Below are 24,747 nucleotides of genomic sequence, written 5' to 3'. Positions count from 1 at the left end.
AGCTGGCAGGCTGGGCACCCCCCGCTCCCGGGCCCGGCTGTCCTTCCCACTTTTCCTACCCCCGGGTTTGCCTCTGGGTGGGATGGGGCTGTCCCAGGCCCTCTGGAGCAGAAGACCTGGTCCTGGGGTAGAACCAGAAGGAGCCGGAGGGGTGAGGAGGGCATCAGGTCTGTGTGGTGCCCAGATAGAGAATGTAGGCAGACAAGGGTCTTTGGTTTAATTGTGATATCTTTTATATAATAGACCGACTGAAATCACTGGAAACATTTCTTCTTTGCAAGGTTTCCGGCACAAATGCCCTTCGTCAGGCTGAGGAAGTGTCTGCAGGTGTTTTGTGGCTTGTGCAGAATTTAGGGGGATGGTTGATGCTGCTTCAGACAGGGGTCTGGCTGGCTTTTGGGCAGCATAAGAGTGCCGTTGTAGAGCAGGACAAGAAGCAATGGTCTCTTTTCAGCAAAGGAAGTTTAGGCTGTAATTAGGAAGACTTTCTTTCTGGGAGGGTGGGGGAGCACTGCAACAGGTTACCTAGAGAGGTGGTGGAATCTGCATCTTTGGAGGCTTTTAAGTCTCGGCTGGACAAAGCCTGGCTGGGATGAGATGGTTGGGGATGGTCCCATTTGGAGCAGGGGGTTGGACTAGGTGACCCTCTGAAGTCCCAACCCTCATTTTTGAGCCTTTTTCCCATGAATCCCTGAAGTAACAAATAGATTGGCCCTAATTTCCTGTGATTCTATGAATGGTTCAGCAATTCTGTGAGGGGCAAGTTCCCCTTTGTTACCTGTGGCAGGTGTGGGTGTGAGGCCTGTGTTGTCAGGGTTGATGGTAGGCTTGTGTAGAGTTTAGATGATGGTTTGGATAGGCCTGATCCTGCCACAGGCAGAGGTCGGACTCGATGCCTCTGGAAGTCCTGTCCTTTCCAGCTCCACTGCCCAATGATTTTTTAGGGTGATGTCTTTTATCAAACCAACTGTATAGTTGAGGTGGAATTAGGTAAGCTTTTGAATGCAAGACATTCTTCATGAGGGCTGATCAGAACAAGCCAAACAGCACTCTTTATTTATTTATTTTAGGGATCAGGAAAAAAGTTTTAAAGAGCAATTTGGAGAAGGGTAGCATGGTTTTATGAATGTGTATGAGGAATTTCTCTCAAGGGTGAATATACCTTTGTGTTTTCCTCAGGGACTTTTTCTGGAAATTGATGTGGCTAATGAGCTTCATGAATTGATGCTGCAAGGTGATGACTTCTCCATAGCAATTGAGAGAGAATGATAGGAGGGGGTGTAAGATGAGTGGCCTTCAAAGTGAAAGCAAGTAGTTTCTTTGTGATGGAGAAGGGGAAGCAATGGGAAGAATCCAGAAGAAGGGCAGGTGAGGTCAAGAGTGATGATGAGCTAAGATAGTGATCTTTGCAACAGCATACTGAATGGATTTCAGCTGAGCCAGGTTGGGGTCAGAGAGAAGGTTATCTGTAGTAGTCAAGATGTGGTGATGAGAGCTGGGTCAAGAATTTTAGCTGTGCAGATTCCCAAGGTTGTTTCTTAAATCCTTGGTAGGAATAATCCGGATGAGACCTTGAGAGAAATCGCAACTGAAATTGACACCTGGGTTCTAGGTTTCAGTGTCCAGCATAATGGCAGAGTAGTCCACAATCCTCAAGAAAATAGGTAGTGACAGGTTTGGTGTGGTGGTAAGAGCTTGGTTTTAGTTATGTTGAGCTCAAGTTGATGGTAGATATAGTCAGAAAGACAGGTAAAGGTTTTAGTTTTGACAGAAGTAGACGAACCTTTACTAGAGAGGCACTTCTAAATCATTGGCATAGAAGTGGTGTTTGAACATGCATTTACAGAGGAGATTATCCAGAGATAAAGTAGAGTGTAGATATAAGATTTTCATGCAGGATGTGAACACAAATTTAATGAGGATTTTAATTCAGATTTATTTACTCTTCAATTGCAAGTGTGTGAGGTATCATAAATAGCATAAGGGAAAATGTGTTGCTTTTACTCATCCCAGTTTAGTGAATATTTCTTCTGAGTATCACTTTAGAAGTTGGCATCTTTTGTGATGGTGTAACTCTTTCTCCTCCCATTTTCCTTTTTGTGTAAAATCTTGCGTGTAGATCTTTGCATAGCCAATACAAATGTCTATTGATGCTGTATAACAAAACTGATGTTAAAACATATATGAATCAGGATACAACTCCTGAGGTTTAATAAGTCTAAGGAACAATTGTTTATTTAAAATCTGGAAAGGTTTGCTGTTGAAAGAGATTGTAGTCAGTGTGTGGATTTTCAGTTTGAAGTGTTTCAGTTTAACAAATCATCTTAAATTAATGATACTGCTTTTTATCTTCTCTCTGTCTTCCCTCTTCTCAGTAATCTATACATTTAACACAGGGCATGTTAAGAATTCAATGGCAGATATGTAAACACTGGAAATGAAAAACTAAAAATCAACCAATGATTTTATTTTTAGTGTCAATTCTTTTCCTAAGAATTCAGTATACTATTTAAATACACACGGTTCCACATCTGTACCGTTGTTATAAATCTATGTTTGCTCTAGAATAATGTAAGTAAATACGAAATGCAAACAAAGATTTGTTAGCGTAGTATGTTTGAGTCTCATGTTTCAACAAGCAGTGAAATAGTTGCATCAGCAGTTCTCTGTGCGGTGGTTTGGAGGTCTTGTGTTCTAATCATTCTGTTGTTGTCAAATAAGGTGACATGGCATGTAGTGAAATTCTAGAGTGCAAAAGTAAATGCCTGCTTTCTGAAGCTGCTAAGATGCTTATGTGATCTACTGGGGATATTTTTTTTTTGGTCTTTGTGAATAAATTAAGACTGTGTTCACTTGACTGTGTTCACTTCATACCACACCTTTATTTCAAAGCTTCTTCCTGGTTGAAGAAAACTGGTAATTCTAGGTGTGGTGTTAATGGAGGGAAGGTCTTCTGGGGTTTTTTAGGGGGGTTTCTTTATTTGAAATACTTTTATAGCACTTGCTTAAGAAGGTATCACTTGATATTGACAGCTTGGTTAACTATTGTCCTCTCTTGCAGTCTTTCTGGTTAATATTATTGGGGGGTGAGGGGGTGGGATAAAAACTCTCCCCCACAACTAGAAGCCTTGCGTTTCCTGGGCTCCTGTCAGCCTCTTTCTGACCAGTGGATGGTAGTGTGTGACAGTTGCATTAGACAGTCCAGTGATGGATAAGGATTGGAAGATCTTCAGATAAGATCAGGTATTTGGAGTCATACTGAGAGACCTGTCTGGTGCTTCTGATCAAAGATGGTGTTGAATTGCTGCTGGATGTTGAGTGCTGTTCTGCCATTGCTCAGTGTAATCGCAGGATAGTGTTGGGCAATTTCTGTTTTACCTCAAAAGAGCTGCTAAATAGAGCTCTCCAAGGTGCCATGTTGACTTCTGTTTCAGGACATGAGAAACGTTAGCCAGTGAGCATAAGATCTAGTGCCTTTAATATATGAAGGGCACTCAATTTCACTTTTCCCCTGAGTTGTATAGTGCAGCTCCTTTTCAAATCTCTGGTTGAGACGGGGGCATGAAAAGAGCATGCTGGCAGAGATTTCACTTGATTAAAATAATCCTGTTGGCGGGGCTTACAGCTAAAAGACTTTGCAGGACACATCAGCTTGCTGAGAGCATTTTTCAGGCATTTGCTACTGTGGTTTATGAGCTGAGAATTTGACTAGATTCGTGTTTATATTTAGATCAGGTTTAGTATGGATTATGATAGGGGTTTTTGTGTGCGTCAGTCTAGGAGGATGCAGGCATGGTTCTTGCTTCTGCTTATTTGTGCTTAGTCTACTGCATTGTGCTGTACTTGAGAATAAATGTTAAATTGAAGAAAAGGGGTTTGGTGCCTGAAATGAATAGGGAATGTATTTCCTCATGTGCCCTCGTGATGTGTTCTGTGGTCTGCAGTAGCATTCAATGACTTTTCTGTGTAGAGTTTAGCTTGCTGGTAGTGACCTACAAAACCCCAAAGCCATGTCTGTTTCCTCTCTCCTGTTTCTTAGCAGTGGGCTCAGGCTCTGCAACAAGACTGTACAGTTGTGTCCCAGATGCTCAGAGCCTCGCCTCCTTGTCAGACTGCCTCTAGTTCTTTACCATGGTATTGAGATCGGCAAACACCCTGAAGCTCATGCTTCCTTGGTATATCATAGAAAGCTGCTGACTAGAAAATCTGAGAGAGCTTTGGAATTTTCTTCTTTCTTTGGTCCAAAGTAGCTTGACTTTATGAACTTTGCAACATGCTCTGCAAATAACTTTCACCATTGAATTGTTCCCACCCCCACCACCTTTTTTTGGTTTAAGTAGATTACTGGCAAATACAGTATAGACTTAGCTTTTGGCTGTGTCTTTCTCCCCTTACACTCCTAGACCAAGAAATGGATCTCAATTGAGCTTGGTCACTTCACACTGCAACAAAATGTGGACCAGTTTGTGTTGTGCTGAGCGATCGAGGGGATGCTTTACAAGGTAGAAAATGGACAGCCAGTCCTAAATGTATAACCCCATGAAGGGCACTGTGGGGAGGGGAGTTCTGTTTCTGGTGATATTAGTAATTTTATTACTGACAAGCGTGTCATGCTCAACTGGAAGGGCCACACAGTGTTGCACTTTCACCTTTTATATTATTTTTAATATTTTTATATTGAAGGCTTAAAAAGTCAAAAGTTTCTATCTATCTTTCTCTCTGTCTCTCAATTAAGTGTCTAGATCCAGAATAGGATTTTATTTGGGTGGGTTTGTTTGTTTGTTTTTAAGTTCAAAAGTACTTTGTTTCTAAGGGACTTGTTGTCACAGCTAGAATGAGCATCTTACGAAAATATAGGATGGGTAAACAGCTAAGAACAAGGGTTGGGGTTTTTGGCAGCAGGCGCTAAGTAGCCCATCTTTGAGTAGGGACAGATCCTTCTTAAAACATTTTCTGAATGATTAGAAGGAAGTATGGAAACATGAACATTTACGGTATGTCTTCTCTACCTCTCAAAGACTACTGGACAACACATTTCCTTTTTTGTTTTGTTTTTTAAACTTGCGTTTAATTTGGTGCATGTCTACTATGTTATCTTTGCGTAGAAGGGAATAAATCTTAATGTAATTTTGTTGACATCTGACATGTTTCAGGGTGGCAATAAGGGGATGAATGTGTTCTGGTTCTTAATAAGATTCAGGGTGGGGAGCCATCTTGACTTCTTCAGCAGCAGCGACAACAACAAAAATTTGGCACCTGCCAATAAGCTGGTGATCCAAAGAAATAGAATTCAGTGCCCAGGTTCCTCTCCCTCTGACATTGGCAGCCACCACCTCTCTTTTCCCCCACTGTAGGGGAGTCCCATGGTGCACTTAAGTCGCAAGCACCTGGTTCCCTACGCAAAAAGGTTAAGCTTCACTACCCTATGGCATACCAGCATAAAAGCAGGAGAGGTTTGGATATTGCCAATGTCCTGCCACTGCAGTGGCAAGGAAGTAGTCAATATATACCCGAAACTCTCAGGAAAAGGACTTTGTTCTATACTACAGAGGAGGCAAAAAAAAAAAAATCAACATTGCATCTTGTAAGGGGAAAAATTTCTTCCTGGCCCCAAATTTGGTGATTTTTTTTTATAGGACCCTGATTAGAAGAGCAAGACCCTCTAGCCTGGAAGATCTGGGTTTCTAGTAGGAAAAATAGTTATTTCAAAGCATTGTACCTATAGTAACTACTTACCATATTTTCCCAAATGCAAAATGACCCTGGCTTTAAGACAACTCCCCAGTCATTAGAGTCTACACATGGAAAATTTATAAACTTAATTCTCAGAATTGGAGAATTGTCTTAAATTCGTCCCTACCATGACTGTAGCAGGGAGGGAGAGCAATGGTAGGGGGGCAGGCGGTAGGGTAGGCGTTATGGGGACCAGTGGGCGAGAAGCGGTAGGGGTGCAGGTGGTAGCAGGTAGGTGCTATGGGGTGCAGGCAGCTTGACCCCTCCCTACTTGCCTCCTTTGTGCCTGGAGCTGTCAGTGCTTTATACAGGGCCAAGCTGGGGCTGTGCTTCAGGCCCCAGGCTGGAGCAGGGTCAGAGCCTGCCACTGTTGGAATAAGTGTCAGGGGAGAGGGACAGGGGCAGAGGCTGCAGATTGGGATGGAGATGGGGCGGGGGAAAGCAGTGCTGAGATTGCAGGGAGGAGAGGCAGGGAGTGCAGAGGCAGCAGAGGAGAAGGGGTAGGCCACAATATCTGTGGGGTTTCTTTCTTTGGTTTTTATGGGGGGGAGGGGTTTTCCATGTTAAATGTGGGGGAACCTCATCTTTGAATTGAGTAAATACAGTTATAACTTGCGTGCTAATAAGCGCTAACACAATATTTTGCTTCAGTGAAGCTAGAATACAGATCATGGGATAAAAAAGTTGCACATAGTTATATTAACTAGAAAAAATGCCTGGATATCAATTTTAAAAAATCACAAATTGAAGCACAAAGGAGAAATAGCACTTCTTAATTCTTATTTTTATAATTGGACTTCCAGTTACAAAACACTCCTGAAAAGTAGCATGTGAAATAAAAGCAAATGTTACCAGACAATCTAACCAAAAAACTAAAGCTGAGACACAGTAGATATCATGCTAATGCTCCAGGTAAGGGTTTTTCTGCATGGATGGGACTAGAGTCGGGGACAGCAGAGGTTGTTATAACATGACTTTTCTTTGCAGTGAATATTGATGTGGTCAGGGTCTTCTGTTTTAGTGCAGAGCAAATTAAGATAAAATTGAATGCTTATTTGAGGATGTGGCAAAATTAGTTTGTCTTTTGGGTCCTCTCCAGTTTAACAAGTCACTCTGATCTATGTGAGATAAAGACCCAAACACTTTCGCATCCTCTTCCAAGCGTATGCTTCTGTGCATTAGGATAAAAAAAAGACTTCAATCTTTTTCAGTTGTGTAGTGTACTTCACTTTTTTTCTGTTCTAATTTGGGCCCGTGTGGGAAATAACGAGAACTTGCGCTTTCCCATTTCTAAACCTTTACTACCACAAGTACCTCTTTGTCCCTCAGTTTTCTTTTTAAAGGTACCTTTTTTTTTTTTTTTTTTTTTTTTTTTTTTTTTTTTTTTTTTTGTCAGCTGCTTGTGTATATATCCTGTTTAGAAAACACTAGTTCTGACCAAACTTGCATACCCTCTTTCTCTGGAACATTTGTCAGTAGTTGCAAGCTTTTGTACCATCTGTCCCTCACTGAAGTTGTCTTCTGATACTTTTAAATTCGTATCTTGCCATTTGCCCTCATTGGCTATGTTCACATAAGTGGAAGACTAGGGAGATTTTCATATTACTAACATGAGTAACTATGCCTGTGTGTTAACGCAGTCAGCCTCTCACTGTGATATCCTGTGGCTAGAAGTTGAGCAAAGAAATACGCAGATCTCTGTCAGCACTCTGGTTTTAATATGGTACTAAAGGTAATTTTCTCCTCGTTTCGGAGCCGTCTAACTTTCATCATGCATTTGTTAAGAGGTTATGGTTCTCCTTCTATGGCCTGGAATAAAATAGTTAACCTTCAGATTAAATGAGGTATACATATTGTTGTTTGACCTCTAAATCTTATTTAGTACATCATTAAGACTGTTCACTAGTAATTACCATTTTCATAATCAATAGGTCTGAGAGCACATGCTTTCCTCTTCTCTGAACAGGACAGAAGGCTTCTTGTTATGGTTGGCCACTATGTTAACTATTCTGAAGCAGCACAGCAACTAATTGAAGCAACCTTAGTGATGTCATTATAGCATTCCCTTAAATGATATTTTTACAATAGTATTTATAATAGTTATGTTTGTGTCCAGAAGCAGGCTGGGCGTTTTAAAGAAGGCATAGAAAGCTAAGGACTGTACCCCGTAGAGTTTACAATCTAGCTTTCAAATGTCACATGACTGAAGGGGAAAACATTAGAAAGTGAACAGGACGAGTTGCCACTAGTGTGACTGAGCTTTCAACGTGGCTGGTCATCTAACACAAGGAAGCGTGAGCATGTATCACAGCAGTACAGTCATGTGGGTTTATTCACATTATGTGCACATGATGTTCTTGTAAACTATCTGAAACAATGTTTTGTTCAATCTCTATGTTTGAGTTGCAGGTCAGTTAAAGAACAGTATGTCTTTGAATCATAGTTGCGTTTACCTATTTGAATATTTTGAAGAAACTTTGTAAATGGTTGTTTTTCTTGGGAAGAACATAACATAGGAAAAACTATTTTGTAGTTCAGAATAAGCCATGGGAATTGGATTCTGTCTTTCAAAATTTGTTAACTAGACTTTCTGGGGAAAGTTTTATGTCCATTTGGTTAAGCACAGATGTACAAGTATGCAGAGAAACTACATTTAGAACAATTAAAAAATAAAAGTGATATGCACAAGTTACTATTTGTCCTCTTTACAAGTATAGAGACTGCATAGTCCAAGGAGCAGGCAGTTTGTGAAAAGATGACCTTTTACACAAACTTCCCATAATGCGTGATGAGATTTAAAAAAAAAAAAATCTTTTCTTCCGATGCCTTCCATTTTTGAGAGAGAAGATACAGAAACTTCAGATCTGTTGTGCTGTATGGCATATGACTTGAATTTTTGTATACAGCATAGCAGCATCTCTAGATATAACTCAGGACTGTCAAAGAGGATTGTAGCTGTGCTAAAGGAACCTTTTCCATATTCTGTTGGAGCCACGTTATTGCAGCCTTAAGCTTCCTGTCAGTGGACATTCCCTGAAACTGAAGATCTGAGCCTATTTTTTCAAATCCAAGGCATTATTCAGCTCTTGGCAGGTATGAATTATAACTTCTTAAAAACCATATCATTGACTGATTAACTTGTAATTGCAAGATGAGGCATTGAATTGGATGGAGATGCATAGTTCTCATCGAATTGCTGATTGCCACGGACTTATCCATTTTGAAAAATATCAAAAGGCTCTTACCCCTAGCTTGAATCTCTACATATAGCAAAAGAGTAGTACAAAGGAGGAACATTTTTTGGTTTTTATTTTTTAAAGGCTAATGAAGCTGCCTCAATCCCCACTCAGACATTATAACAAGTATACACCTTGTAAACTGCACCTTTGGAAGTGACAGTATTTTTGCTGTGGTTTCAGCTTTGCTGAATGTGAAGTAGTATCATTTTGTAACTGCCAAATTTCCAGTCTGGGGTTCCTGGCTGTGCTAGATTAGTTTTTTTCCTAGTACAGTATTCAAGAAAACTAGGATTTGCCAGCCAGTGATGATTCATTTTCATGTGCATTCATATTTTTCCTCTTTAATCGTTACTGCTTTTATTCTTGTTTTGAAATTGAGTCCAGGTATAGTTGCACAGTACTGTACCAGATTATTATTTTTCATAATGTTAATTTAAATAATCTTGATGTTTGTTGCAATTGCAGTATCCTTCTGCTCTGACTGTATGCACATCCACTATATGGTACTTGGTTGTTTTCCTGTTTGTTACAAGGATTGATCTACATATATCTTTGGATCTAAGTTCAAAAGTTTTTGTTTTTCTGCTTTAAGAACTGCTGGTTGATTTGTGAATGTTCGTACTCTAGAAAACTGCATGACATCTTTTGAACTTGAGAGTAAATTGTATGTTTACTAAAACTGTCCAAAAACTGGGAGCTATTCATAGACATACAATTGTCTGGGTTGTCTAGACTGACCTGTAAATTTAATTCCTGTTGTGCTCATTCTGCTGTCTCTTCAGAGCTTGATTTGTAACCAGTCTGGTACAATAAGACACCTGGACAGTTGGTTTTTTGTTTTGGGGGTTTTTTTGTTTTTGTTTTTTAGTACAATGATTCTCCTTAAAAAAACTGCTCGTCACTCTTATTGAAAGTAAGTACATAATGAGCTATAGGAAACTAGTGTTCTTACACACACTCTCTTTCATGCATACTGTATAAGTCTGACCACAGGGCTGCTTGCTTATTTCAGGCAGCTTATTAATACACACAGTCTTGTCAGGCCAGAGTCTTTTATCTAATACTGATATCTTTCACACCAAACAAAGTATGGTAAACTTGTGTTGTTTGCTACAGTTCACTGATTCCAAGTAAAATTTTATACCATTTCTTACGAACAGTTGTTTTGCAGCAAGCACTGAAGTTTAAATTTGATTATTTTATTAGAATTAACCCTTTTGGCAATAGGCTTCTGTAACATGATATAGTATGATTGTCAGAGTTTTTTTTGTCTGCTATTTCAAAGAGGGGCAGCTTTAGTTCTATTTAATTTATGGTGATTCTACATGGCATCTAAAAGTCCTGTCTGAGAATGGCATTCCATCTTTTTAGGCCCTGTACTTAGACTGTAGATTCTGAACTATATTAAGTAAGACAGACGTATTCATATGCTTTATAGATAAAGTAACGAAGCACAAAGCAAGCAACTTGTCCACTGTGATTTTTAGATATCAGTGCCGGAGCCAAGATTTTTACAGAGGTCATGAGTTCTAGTCCAGTGCCTTGCCTATAACATTATTCTTGCTCTCTAACAAGCAATTTAAATAACTTTAAAATGTCTATTGCTAGCATGAAAAAAATTTACAAATGGCTAGGCAGTTGCATTTGATTTTTTTTTTTTAATTATTATTCTATTGAAGTAACCATTACGCTTGCCTAAATGTTACTTAACTATTTTGGACTTTTGTGATCTTAGTAGTTCAGTGAAACTTTTACTTTGATATGCGCAGGTTTTAAGCATTTGCACATCTACATTTGTTCTTATGCTTGTACTGAAGAAAACATTATATAATATAGTTGGAGGGTGAGTCTTATTTTTAAGAAGGATCCACGTGCTGTACAAAATAACACACATCCCTGTGTGCATTTCAGTACTAATGTGCATCCTGAATTGTAAAAGAAATGTTTTGGTGTATGGGACGTCGAACGCTTGTTACGCGAGTCCCTGTATCAGCAGAGCGCAGCGTATTCTTGTCTATGTAGGTCTTCATGTTATCATCCATTTACTCTGGTTAGGAGAGGGTTTGTTTTTTAGCATAGGTTTTTCCCCAAAGTCAAAATATGGCTATACAGTATCAATGTGAATGGTACCAGACCTTAGTGCTTGCTTAGTTTTATTCTGGTCTCTCTCTGTCCTTAGAAAACAAAGGTAGATGGAGTTTTTAACGCATCTCAAGATTGTTGTAGTCCAGATTTTGGTGACAGGCCTTCTCCTTGAGCTCCTTTCAAGGATGTTGTGGGGTGCCATACAGTATAAGCACTGTTAGTTGTACAAATATGATTCACAAGATAAATACAGAGATTTCAAAGAGGAATCCTTAATGCCAAAGACTGCTTATAGATGTGGAAAAACCCCCCAGCGCCCTGGCTTGCCCAACATCTGTATAGATCGTGCACTTCAGCAGGGCTTTTTGGTGCTTTTATCTAAGAGCTGATTTAATCTATTAGATACCTAAATCAATTTAATTCTGTGTTAGATAAAGGCCCTGTTGAAGCACCCAATCTATGCAGGTGCTGGGTGAGCTGGGTCAAACTGAGGCGCTTCCTCTTCCGGTAAAACACTGTTTTCGTTTTCGTGGGTCTTTTTCATGTCTGTAAGCAGCCAAAACCATTTTGACTTGTTGTCTTCTGAATACTTTGCAACAGAAGAATTACTTTATTGTATCTCTTTAGTCAAAAAAACCAATAGAAAACTTAGAGCTGGCATTTTCCCAGCTGTGCCTTGAGTCTTTCAGGAGGGGCCTCTACTTTAATGCAGTGGTTCTCAACTTCTTTAATCTGTAATAAGGAGGACATCTTGTTAATTAAGACCAACACCCTCTATTTTGGCCTGAAGTGTTTCTCTGCAAATCATCACATTATAGACTTGCCCTAAAATTAGCTAGGAACTTGATGTCTTTTGTTTCTTTTAATATAGATTTAATTTTTTCATTTCACTCTGGTTCTGTATTTTATCAATTACTAGATATTTTAAAATACTGTTTTTGTTTATTAATTTTAATATTTGGGATATTGAAGCAAACGTAGCTGTTTTTCTTCCCTGCACATTTCACTGCAGTTTGCAGTTAGTTTAGGTTAGGCGCAACACTGTTCAGGTACACATGGAGTATTAGCACTTCAAGTTGCTCTCTTGTTTTTCAGGATCTAAGCTTTTATTTAAAGAATCTCTAGCTTTTATAGAGATAATCTCTAGATATTTGAGATGAACTGGCATGGTGATGTCTGAAAACAATTAGTTTCATAAGAACTGGGCCCTACAGCATACATTTCAGTGGGTGTTAACTCTTGATGCCCAATTATATAATAATTGCACTTTATTGAAGTATGTACAAGGGAGAGAGAATATAATGAGAGACGTTAAGAGTGGCAGTTCACTAAACCTGCAGTAAGTGGGCTTGAGAGAATACAAAGATTTTACTGCCAGTTAAGAAGCTCACCGGGCCCCTGCATGCTTTTAGATTTTGGTGCTTTTGGTGCTGAGCCTTGTGAACTGAGAGCATGATTATATTTTACTCAGGTGCTCAATCTACAGGTGTCTAGTGGAGTAGTTTGATCTTTGTCAGTAACATATAGGTAGGTGCTTGTGAGTCACGTAAGACAAGATCCCAGAAAATGATGGAAATGTCAGTTTAAACTCTGGTATTTTTATTTAAAATACCTTGCATTATAGAACCATTATTTATTGCAACGTAAGCAAAGCCCAATGAAGTTATTAATGTTGGTTATTTAGAAGGCACATGTGTGGATAACAGTGGGGTAAGTACCTGGGCACAGAAATCTTTTTGATAGAATAAGTCAACATTGAAAAATTAAAAGCTCCTTTTCAAAAGTGAGCTGCATCGTCTGTCTCCCTGCAAAGTGGCATTATGGTCATAGAGGTCTGTAGGCTAATGGGTTGTCCCTTCTTCCTAGCATCTAGTTTGGGCCCCATTCTCCAGGCTTCACCTTAATTTTCCCGGTGCCCTCTTCTCAATTGCGGGTGTTTTGACAATTACTAAACATTTCTGTTTCACTGGACACTTACTTACGTTTAAGAGTTCTGTCCTGCTCATGGGTCCCCTACCAGGACCCATCTACTCCCTGTAGCTCTGTCTCCCTTTTTTAATCTAGGGATTTTATGCCAGAGTCCCCCTGTTCCTGGCAATTCCTTATCCCCAGATGAGAAATCTTGACTTCTATAATCCTCTGGTCCTAGATGACAAGTCTCAGCTCCAAAATAATGGATCTTTTCTAGTTGAGCTGAGTTCAGTTACCTTTAAAGACCGTTCTGAAGAAAGGTGGCTTCACTTGGTTTTGTGCCAAGAATATGAAAAGCTAAAAAAAAATCTGAGTTAAACATGATTGCTATTCTCTTGCCTTTAAACATTAAACAACTGCACTATCCAATCTAATTTCACTACTTTTTGGAAGATCTGACGTCTAAAGGTACAAGAAATTGGTTTATCAAAATGTAGTAAAAATTATCATTGCTGGAGAGGTATTTCATTACTAGTATAAATCTTTGCACAACTCTCTTGTTCAAGACAATCCGTCTTGTCCATCTTTCAAAACTTCCATAGCACATAAAGGAGTGATGGAAGACCAAGTTCTGACATTAGTGAAGTATGTGCTGTAAAAACGTAATGTGAGAATGGGTGCAGCGGGTTTTTCTTAACTGCATCAGCTGGACAGCAAAAACTAGATAAAGGAGAATGAATGGCTGCAAGCAGTGGAACAAGATATGGTGTACAGATAGCTTTCATATTCCATATATGAGTAAAATTGTTGCCTCTTGCAAAAACTCTGCTTCTTAAAGTATGTAAAAAGTTAAATTCTCTTCCTGGTTTCAAAGTCATCATTTTGTAACTTTATCGAAATGGCATAAACTTCTTTGAAACTACTTAAAAGAAAGAAAGAAAGAAAAAAAAAGTTTTGAGCTCTTACAAAGTAATAGGAGATGGGAGGGAAAAACTATTAGGTAAAGGGAATTGACTTGGCTGTGTAACTTTAAATTAGATTCCCCACCCCCCAGGCTGTTCATTTGAAGGAAGCAAACAGAGGTTTTCAAAGGTGGAGATTTTATCTCTTGGGTATATTGAGAAGCCAGATCTTTGAATGTAAAACCCCAAAATGCCAACAGTTTTAAAAAACAGCCCTCCCCCAAAAAAACCTGTACTTTCCAAGACCTTTAATTGACCTAAAGCCTTAATAATACATGCCATTGGGGCATGAGGAGCTATAATTCCAGTGTGCTCCATTCTCTGCTTTTGTGACTTTATTTAATAATGTGTAGGTGCTTCCTGCCTAAAATAATAACCATGCTATGTGGTAAACAGACTCTAACACCAAATTTTGACATGTAAAACAAATGTTTTATAGAGCATCAACTTCCATGTCATCTGTGTATCTTAAATATTATGGGGCCTTACAAAACTCTTTTAAACAAAGCAAAATATGCTGTGATACAGGTCATATTTTTTCTTAATCCTAGGACTATATTTACTTAAATGCAAGAGGAGATGTCCTCATCGCCCCTTTCAGTGTGAGGGGAAGGGGAAGCCCCTTATGGCAGCGATTCCCAACCTTTTTATGCTGCAGACCAGAAGTGGCCATGGACCAGCAATGACTGGCATACTGCGGGCTGGCAGCCAACCCTTTTTTATAGTCAGTATGAAAAAGGGTTGGCTGCCCATCCACAGTATGCCAGTCGCTTCCAGTCTGGAAGGCACCCCTTCATGGCCCAGTACCCTTGTCTTATGGAATTGACTGCAAGGCAGGGAACAAGTGGTGGTTCCAGCTCTGGCCCTGACCCAGGCCTGGGGTCAAAGCTGCAGCTGCTACTTGCCCCCGGCTGCCTCTGCCACATCTGGGGCCCACCCCGCTCCTGTCACTGCTTCTGCTCTGCACCACTTTCTGCTTGCCATCTACCTCTGCGCTCCTCATATTACCTCTTACCTTCACTTGGGGCTCTAGTCCCTGGCTGGCCCAGAAGCAGCAGCGGCCATGATAGCAGCCCCAGTCTCGGCTCTGGCTCCAGCCCAGTCCTGGGGCTGGAACTGCCACTGCTCCCAGCTGGGTGTGGTCTGGCACCAGCATGTGCTCTGTGTCCTGGGCTGGAGCTGGCACCATGTTGGAGGTGTGGCAGTGAAGGTGGAGTGTAGGCAGCAGGTTGGAGAAAAAGCAGGGAGCAGTCAGTGTGGGGGGCGGGAACTAGTGGAGGAGCAGGTGGAAGTGGGGTAGGTGCAAGGAGCACAGGCACTGAGGGAGGTGCAGTGGTAGGAGGAACAAGTTGTGGGGGCAGGGTCAGCAAGGGTAGGGGTCAGGCTGCCTATTCCCCTAGGCTGCTTGCTTTCCTGAATGCAACTGCTTTGCCTGCTGCAGCGAGGTGGGGACGGGACAATTTAAGACAGCCCTCCAATAATTAGAGTCTCTATGTGGAAAATGATAACATTTCTAAATTTTCTGTGTATAATATCTAATTATTGGGTGGTCATCTTAAATTCAAAGTTGTCTGGGATTTGGGTAAATACACTAGTTTGCTTTCCTCAGTATAAGAGGAAGTTTCATATCTGTGGAGGAGATAATATCATTGTGCCACAATCTGCAACAGGAAGAGAAAGAGACGAGCAATCTACAACATGAAGTATGTTTGGGTTAGCATGCATCATATAGGATTCAAACGTGCTAACACTACAGTGTCACTGGGGTAAACTACTGGGATAAACTGGTAACTGTTTGTCTTAAATACTTTTTCTCTCTTTCAAGGGTTTTTTTGTGATACACGGTTGGTCCAATAAGAGATAGTTGCAAGAGAAGTCAGACAAGTTTTTGAATAAACTGTTATCTCTCTTACATTGCCTGGACTATCATGGCTACAGCACCACTCCAACCTAAACTGGCAGGCTAAGAAAACAAGAGGAAAGAGTTTTTACAGAAAACTACTTAGCTACTATTTCTCTGTTCTTGCTGTTGTTTAAGATGGGTTTTCCCTTGCAGCTTTATTTTTAATTTTATATTGTAGTGTATATGAGTTTAATGTGTTCCAGGAAAAAGGTAAAACTAGTGAGGAGGAGGAGGAAGTAAGCACTTGTCTAAATGCATCTAACAGCATAGAAACTTGTAAACATGAGGAACGAACACCTGTAGGAAAAATGCTAAGACTAAGTAAACACTTTAGAAGGGATCCTCCCAAAAAATCTGCCTTCATATAAATTTGTGAGGAAGTAAGACTCACATAGGATTATGCAGTTTGAATTGGGAGTGTCAAAGTATAGTGACAGATGGCATTGTACCAATAGCTTTGCACTGATTTGACTACAATGCTAGAGGTTGCAAAAAACTTTATAATGCATATCATCTGTGTTTTAAGGAATCGACGTTTAACAATGCAATGAAATACAGGAATCTTGAAGACTGGAAGTTTTTTCAAGGAAGGGTTTGTGTATTGTTGCTTTCTGTGACAGACCACTACTACACTATAAAACCCAAGCTGCCCACACTGTTCAGCTGGCATGAAAGAATGGTTGTGAATTTTTAGTCTTTTTTAAGATCAAATCCTGATTCCTGAGAAACTTAGTTTAAGACCTTTGGAACTGCCTGCGTCTTTCTTTCGCTTTCTCTCTTTTACTCCAGAATATTTTTGTCTAAGGGAGTTGCAAAATTGGTTAAATGTTTTGACTTAGTTGACATTCTTTAAAATTTGTAACTAGTGGTATGTGGTGCTACACTATAACCCAACAAATGATACTCATAATGTTCAAGACTTGCATTGTTCCTTGTGTGATGTTTCTCAAATTGAGTTACTATTTCAAGTACTAATAGGGGTTGCAAAGGGAGCTGCCCAAGCTTAGCAGGCATAGGGCATATTGGAAGTATGTTGAGTGTGGAGCCTTTGTGGAGATGTTTTAGCACAACTGGAGGCTTGATTTTTTTTTTTTTTTTTTTTTTAAGTAGATTTGGGATCTGGGGCCATTGTCATGTTTGCACTTTTCCCATCGGTCAGTACCACGGTTTTCTTTATTTTCTCGTTTCTTGTTCAAATTCACCACTGGGTGCAATGTGGGAGCCCATGCATTGAGGCCACAGTAGTGTTCAAAGTCTGAGTGCAACCAGCCAGGGTGCAGTGATGACCTGCAACAAGAAGACTTGACAGGACTGCCAGATGTGAGTGACACCTGGGAGTGCAGAGCTGGCGCTTCAGCATGGTCCTTGGGCTCTTTTTGCAAGCTTTTTCTTACAACAGTCTTAGTTGCTCTATGAGCAAGTTGGATTCCTTTCCTCAGCCACTTTTGTGCTACCTTCACAGAGAAAAGGCTGTATTTTTGTACTTTATGCTTGTCTATGAATTAGTATGCTTTTAAGCAAGGCAATGATTTGATTTTGATTGTCCTCTTTTAAATTCTTGAATTCCTGTTCTGGATTTGGGCCCCTTCATCATAGAATTATAGGGTGAGGCAGGTGGGACCCTCACGGTTGCAAGGACAACTAGTTCAGCTCCCTGTTTCAAGCAGAGTTATCACTGTCTCAACCATGCCAAGCAACATTTTTCTAACTTTCACTCAAGTTTCCAACCTATGGAATGGACATAATGTGTTCTAATGCTTAACCACCCATATAGAAAGTTGTTTTTTTTTAATATCCAACTTAAATCTTCCTTGTCGCATTTTAACTCCATTACAATGGATCCATATCGTCTCATGACTTGCGTATGACACTAGCTGATACATCTTGGTAAACAGTGCTTGTTTGTTTTTCTTCACAGCTGTTTAGCTTGTGATCAGGTCTAGGTCTTTTTCTGTGATACTGCAGTCCAGCCAATTGTTTTTCCATTTCATGTAGAATTTTGTATTTGCATTACTGAATTTCTTTTTGTCATACCATTTTTATCAATTTATCAAGGCCTTTTTGAATCCTAATCTCATCCTCTAAAACAGGGGCGGGCAATTATTTTAACTGGAGGGCCGCTTACCAAGTTTCGGCAAACCTGTTGAGGGCTGCAAGGGTACCCCCACCCCCTGGTTGCCATCTTGTGACCGGAAGTCCCACCTCCTACACTCTGACCTTTGCCAACCACCAACCGAGGCCACGTGGTTCCCTGATATAAGTCCTCCCCTTTGCCCCTGAAAGTACTTCTTTCAGCAACGAGTTTTGCCATCTTGGAACCAGAAAAATACCAAATTATATTCTAAAAATTGAACATCTACAACATTAATTTGGTTTTAAAAATGTTTTTATCCTGATTTACATGCATTTCTGTAGTGTACATAGAGGCGATTGCACAATAGCTTAAAATGAAGTCTTACTCTTGTATATTGTGGGGGGGGTATACGTTTGTGTGGGTATGTGAGGTCTGAGGGAGGATAGGTGTGGGGTGAGGGAGTATGTGTGTGGATATGTGGGGTGTTGGGTGGGTATTGGGTTTGTGGTGGGCTGTGTGTGGGTGGGGAGGGTAGCTGGGGTGTGTGAGGGGGTGTAGGGCTCTGCACATATGGCAGTGCAAGGTGGGGTGTGGGTGAATGTGTATGGTGGGGTGTGTGTATAGGACTCGCCCTATGACCTCTCCCTCTCTGTATGCGCGCGCACACACTGTCCTTCCCTCATTGTTCTCTCGGTCTGTCTCTCCCCTTCCCTTATTGCACAGACATGCACACCTTTTCCCCCCTCCCCCCCCCCCGAGCTCCTGGCCCCAGGGTACTGCCATGGGCCCCGTGCTCCTGCATTCTGGCAATGCAGCTAGGAGCCACATGGTGCTAGAGCAGGGCCAGAAAGCAAGGAAGTGGCAGTGAGCAGGAGTGCAGTGACAGCTGGACAAGAGTGCGGGGCCGGCACCAGGAGTGCAGGGCCCAGGCTGGCAGGGTCTCTGGAATTGGGTTAGCTCCCCTTTTCTCCATGCTGACACAACCTGGCCCAGCTTCAGAGCCCCTGCCAGCCCGGGCCCTACGCTCCTGCCGCCCTGCCCTGGACCCCCACTGACATTGGCCCCAGGACACCAGTGTGGGCCCCGCACTCCTGCTCAGCTGTCACTGCGCACACCTGCTCACTGCCACTCCTCTGCCTGCCACTACTTTCTCCACTTTCCTGCCTGCTGCCACCATGCTCCAGCACCATGTGGTTCTTGGCTGCATGGTTGCAACCGCAGGACTCAGCAGGAGCCAGCCCAGCCCGGGCCCAAGGACTAGGGCAATTGCCCACAATCCTCCCCTGCCTCCCCCCAGCTGTTATCTGAGTTTCCCTCTTGGGCAGACGGAAATGAAACAGCCCCAGGTTTCCCAGGCCAGAAGTCTCTGGCTTCTGGTTGGGGGGGGGGGAGCAGGAAGGGGCAGGCCTTGCTGCTGGGTCCTGCTGCTGGCTTCCCCTGGGTCCTACTGCCTGTGGCTCCTGTCATTGTTGACAGGCAGGCAAGAGCAGATAAACATTAATTTTCTAAATGTTTTTTAGGGGCCCTGTGGGCTGGATAGAATGTCCTGGTAGGCCAGAGTTTGCCCGCCACTGCTTTAAAATATCTGATAAACTCCCAGACAGGTTTTTCTTATGAGTAGGGACTTACTCAAATCAACAAGGCAGGCTGCCAATTTTATGGGCTTATTGTGGCGGGCCCCATTCACCATGTCTCGGCGGGGGGGGGGAAAGAGCGCAATGGCTCCACCCTTCTGCGGATTGGCTGAGAGGGCTGTCCATCATGCAGACCCACCCCTCGGTGCTGATTGGTAGAGAGGGGCAGGGCTGCACAACAGGCAGGTTTCAGTGGTGAGGGGCAGGGTTGGCAGCCATCTTGGCTGCTTCCCTTTGTGCCAGCATCTTCCCTTTCTGCCTGCCCCTTTGCTCCCCTCCCCCACTTCAGCCCTGCCCAAGTGGGCTGTGCAGCCATGAGAACTGCTGGCTTCCACTGAGGAGCCAGCATTTTTTAAGGTGTTTTGGGGGTTTTTTGTGGATTTCGAAGACATTGCCCAGTTTCCACAAAATTGCGAATTGAGTAGGCCTTTACTTATGAGGATGGTGTGGGCAATGGTGTCAGAAGCCTTTAATTCCATTTATATCACGTGCATGGTTCCCCCATTGTATCCCATACATAATTCCCCCATAGCCACATAGCTAGCTGTCACTTACACTAAAAAAAAAAAAAAAGATTAGTTTTGTGAATGCATATACTTCTTGAGCATTAATACCTTTCTGCATGCTCAATGGCTGCTAATACCTATTCTGCACTGGTCCTGGTGCTAATGCTCATAAGTAGTATGTGCATGTATGCAAATAGTGGTCATGCTGTACTTTCAGTTTTTTTTCAACAGACATGCAATGCTAGATTCAGAGCGGAACAGTCTAAAGTATTAAGTGTAAAGCCTCTGATTTTAAAATTGGTTTTAATTGGGGTTTTCAAGTTGTATTTCAGCTCTGTTTCTTTTTCTTTTTCAAAGTAGCGCGTTATCCTTGGTTAATACAACAATTAAAACACAAATTTACAACTAAATAGACCCTTTATGATAGATTTGGTAATCTTACTGTATAGAAGACTACACTTACAGCATAAATATATAATACTTCTAAGTTCTTATTAATTTGATGTCTCTCTAGTATATTAAAACACTTAATAATTTGTCAATTTCATAAGTTAAAGATGCACCATTTTGAAAAAGCAGCTAATTTTTTTAAATATCTTGGTACAAATTGTGATTTAAATACTTATTTCTTTGTGTTTACAGGTGAAACCTTAAGGCACTATTTCCAGAAAAAGTAGTCTTCCAAAGAGAAGATAAATGTACTAAATACTGGGGCAAAAAAAGAATTCTGGTAAATAACTTCCAGCTTCATTCCAACAATATGTAGAAGAATGTATATTTCTTACTGTCTCCTTGATGTGTAGCAGTTTGAGGCACTTGTGTGAGTTGTTTGGTTTTTAAACCAAACAAAAACTAACATTTAAAGTGATACTTCTAAGTTTGTGTATGTGTGAGGTTGAATGGGACTGTCTCTAACCACTTTTTTTCAAATAAAAGACTGAAAACTCTTATAAAGGAAACCTCAGTGCTGAGATTGGAAATTGCAGCTAAACCATCAGCTCTAGGGTGGTTGGCTGAAAACCTCAAATAGGACATCACCCACTTCAGTATGTTCCTAACTCTGAGCCCATGCATGTTGTCAAAGGGGCTCCATGATTGACTTTGGGTAATGGAAATACTTGTGCTTGAAACTAAGCATGTAATCAAGCGCTTTGCTAGATCATAATGATTACTAAAATAGTAACTTCCGATCCAGGATATTATGCATAGCTCTCTCTCTCCTCCCACATTTTTAACCTCATTCCAGGTTTTTCTTTCACCACTCTCTTTCTTGAGCCATTTTTAATATTTCCTCTTATTTTCTTTCTGGAGACCATGCATCAGGGTGGGTTTGATTTCCACCCCCCCCCCCAGTCTGAAATTTTCTTCCCCTTTCCCAACCCATCCTGCAGGTCTGAGCATGTTGCTTCAGCTCCAAATGGCATAAAAGATGGTGATGATCAACTGGCAGTTCAGGACCAAAAAGCTCTTTAATATGTCTGCCAGTTGTCAAACCAACCCTTCGTTCTGTTTGTGTCCTTGCCCGAGTTGAGTAGCCCTCTGGCCAAATGCATAATGTTTGCATTCTTGGGGTTATGAATGCCTATGCTTTTTTATAAAGGTATATTTTTATTGCTGTAATGAAAAAGTACTAACAAATATATTTCAATGTGATAAGAAACAATGATCATAGCTGTCACATGAAAGTGGTGCATCTTTCATTTGATGCTTTTTTTTTTTTTTTAATAATTGTTTTGTAGCATAGGTTTTTTGACATACGTGATTAAGGGAGTGTTGTATTCATGTTGCTGAGCCGGTTTAAAACAGGAGTTTAAACAGAAAGTTGGTCACCCTGTCTTCTCCCTGTAAGGAGTCTATAAGGAGTCCCTTGTGCTTCCTTAAAGATCTCGTATTGTCAACTTATTTGTCAATTTTATAAGACGCATCATGACTTGTTTATGCTCTTTGTTTCTGTGTATTATGCTTCTTTCTATGTTTCTCTTGTCACCAATGTAAATATGCATCGCTCTTAATATAGTTCCTCAATAGAAAATATATTTATTGGTCTTCTTACATATTTCTTTTCCCTTCCTTTCTGCTCATTTGGAACAGTCAGTATCTGATGCTCTCCAACAAAGAAACTTTACCTAATAATTATTTCTGTTACTTAGTGTAAGAGCCTTCATCATGAATTGAGATTTCATTGTGCTAAGTTTTCTGAAATACAGAACAAAGATAGTGCCTGCCCCAAGACTGTTACAATCTAAGAAATGTTTGCAAGAGGAATGTAGTGGGTATTATAAAGTAACTTCACTGCAGTAATAGGAGGTGGATAAAGGAAGCTCCTGCCCCTCCAATTCTGTAAGTTTCTCAAGTTAATAAATACTGAAATTATGGCATTTTGTACTCTTGTTAGTTTTAAAGTAAATTTTAGGTGTTTGGACATAATGATTCCAAGTTAAAGGGAACAGTCCTAAATATCATAAGTGTGATGATAACTTATGAAAAACTCTTGAAGATGCAAGAAGGCCTTGAAATATATTTAGATTTCATCAGTTCTGGTACAGTATATGGGATCACTTTGCTCAGCTGAAAGTTCTGAATGAGAAGGGTTTTTTTGTTTTTTAGGCTTGTTAGAATAGTTTTATTCAATCCTATAGAAATCCCATGAGGTTGGAAGTCCTGAGAATTCTTAATTTTAAGGTGTTACTTCCAATACACTAACTTGTACATTTCTCCTTTGCATTAGCAGCTCAGACATGAGCAGTGCCAGTAATTCCCTGGCACGTGAATTTTTGACAGATGTCAACCGCCTCTGCAATGCAGTGGTCCAGAGGGCAGAGGCCAGGGAAGAGGAGGAGGAGGAAACTCACATGGCAGCTCTTGGACAATACCTTGTTCAGGGCCGTGGATTTAATTTGCTTACCATGCTCAACTCAATTATTGATCAGGTAATCATTCCCATAGTTGTAGTATCCTATATGCTGTTCTAGTTTGGCTAGTATGCTGTTTCTCTGTTATAGAAAACTACATTTGCAAGCACTGAACATCTGGGGATGTGGATGCTGCCTCTTAAGAGGATTTTTTTGCATTTCCCCCCCCCTTGAGATTTATATCCTGTTTGGGCTTTTCTTGTCTTGTGTGGAAGACGTGTGATATGGAGTTAGAAGGATTACACAAATCTTACCAATATTTCAGCACTTTGTCCTTCGTAGAATAGCAATTTTTTTCACTTTTTAGAAGGATAAATCTTACAGGCAAGATAAATTACTTCCTCAAGAATTGCATTTTGAGGTTGCAAATGGGATCAACTCTTCTGAATAACTAAGAAAAGATCAGCCCTAGGTTGCAGTGACACATTGAAAACTCATGTGGTTCTGGCTGAGTTGCCTTCAGGCTTCCTGTACATTAGGGCTGTGTGAAGCTTTGGTTGCCAGTTCAATTGAGAAGAGATTTGGCCCGATTTCAGGTTTGGAGCTTCGGCCACTGAATCGAATCAGGAGACGCATTAAAAGGTCCAAATCAAATCTGAGGCCTCCAAATCAATTCAGAAAAGATTCAGATCGGCCGGGGAGAGGCAGACACAGTTGGGTAGCTGCAGGTTCTCCTATGGGAGATGCCCCCATGACTGCCCTGCCTGGCCCTATTCCCCATGAGGCCCAGACTCCTGGCACTTAAAAAAAAAAAAAAAAGAGAAGCCTTGCACTCACTGGGTGTATCCACACATGCAAGCACATGCGCTTGCAACAGCTCAAATAGAAGCGGTGTGAATTTGAGCTGGGGCTTTTTGCCCCAGTGCACGTGCTTGGACATGTACTTTGTTGAGGAGCAAATTTGTGCCACTTGAGGCAAAATAACCCTACCTGGCTCCTCCTGGATCTGCAGCCAGAGGGAGCTAGAGCCCGGGGCCAGCATCTGTGCTGTCCCCAGCAATATAAAAAGCTGCCCTCTCCTAGCCCTAGCAGTACAAGAAGCTGCCCTAGCAAATAGCTCATGGTTACTCGCTCTCAGGAGCTTCTGGGGCCCAGCCAATCGGTACCTGGGGACACTACTCCTTGTGCCAGCTAGACTGCTGAAGTAGCCCGAAAAGTTCCCTGCACTATCTACCCACTGCAGCAGTCTAGCAGTGGGGGCTGCTGCATACCTGCCAGACCAGGATGAGGCATCTGCCCCTCTGGGCCAGCTTCTAGTGGTCTGTGGCTGCAGGGTTGGCCTCTGTGTGGCACTGCTACCATGTGTGCCCCCTGCCTGGCCACCTGGGCAACTTGCCATTTGGCCAGGAGGTCAGCCACAACCAGCTGGGTCTAAGGTGCCAGCTCTGAGCAGGCAGGGTCCTGCCACTTGCCTCCCTAGCAGGAATTCTGGTGTTCCCTATTGGAAAACTGAAAAATCCCTGATTTAAAAAAAATAAAATAAAAAATCCCAAAATCACTTTGTAAAATACCCCAAAATCCATGTTCCTCCACAATTAAAACAAAAGACCTCTATAAAGAGAGAGAGTGAGAGACCAGCGATCAGTTTGGCAATGTTTTATTGATTTATATCTACAATGTTAAAGCACTGGCTATTGGGGGAGCCACGGCTACATGAGTTATGGCCCCCCAACAGGGGCCATCCCTCTCCTCACAAGGCCCACATGCCCCACCCCAGCCCCACAATTGCTGCCCCACCTGGCCCCATCCCTCGCCAGCTGCTGCAGCCCCCCCACAATGGCTGCCCTG

The 24,747-nt window shown here is 41.5% G+C and overlaps 1 protein-coding gene across 1 annotated transcript in view; it reads left to right on the top strand.

Moving 5' to 3' along the window:
* Positions 1-4,402: 4,402 nt before the first annotated feature.
* Positions 4,403-24,747, top strand: part of LYST (lysosomal trafficking regulator) — a 117,644-nt gene continuing 97,299 nt past the window's right edge. Inside the window, 3 exon segments of the mRNA XM_014523936.2 lie at positions 4,403-4,502; positions 20,690-20,777; positions 22,779-22,977. Of these exon segments, the coding sequence (XP_014379422.1) occupies positions 22,786-22,977 (192 nt within the window). The 5' untranslated portion in view covers positions 4,403-4,502; positions 20,690-20,777; positions 22,779-22,785.

The sequence above is a fragment of the Alligator sinensis genome, unplaced genomic scaffold (assembly GCF_000455745.1).
Source record: "Alligator sinensis unplaced genomic scaffold, ASM45574v1 scaffold93_2, whole genome shotgun sequence".
Taxonomy (NCBI): Eukaryota; Metazoa; Chordata; order Crocodylia; family Alligatoridae; genus Alligator; species Alligator sinensis.
The sequence above is the reverse complement of the archived record's forward strand: the minus strand, read 5'-3'. Positions and strand labels throughout refer to the sequence as shown.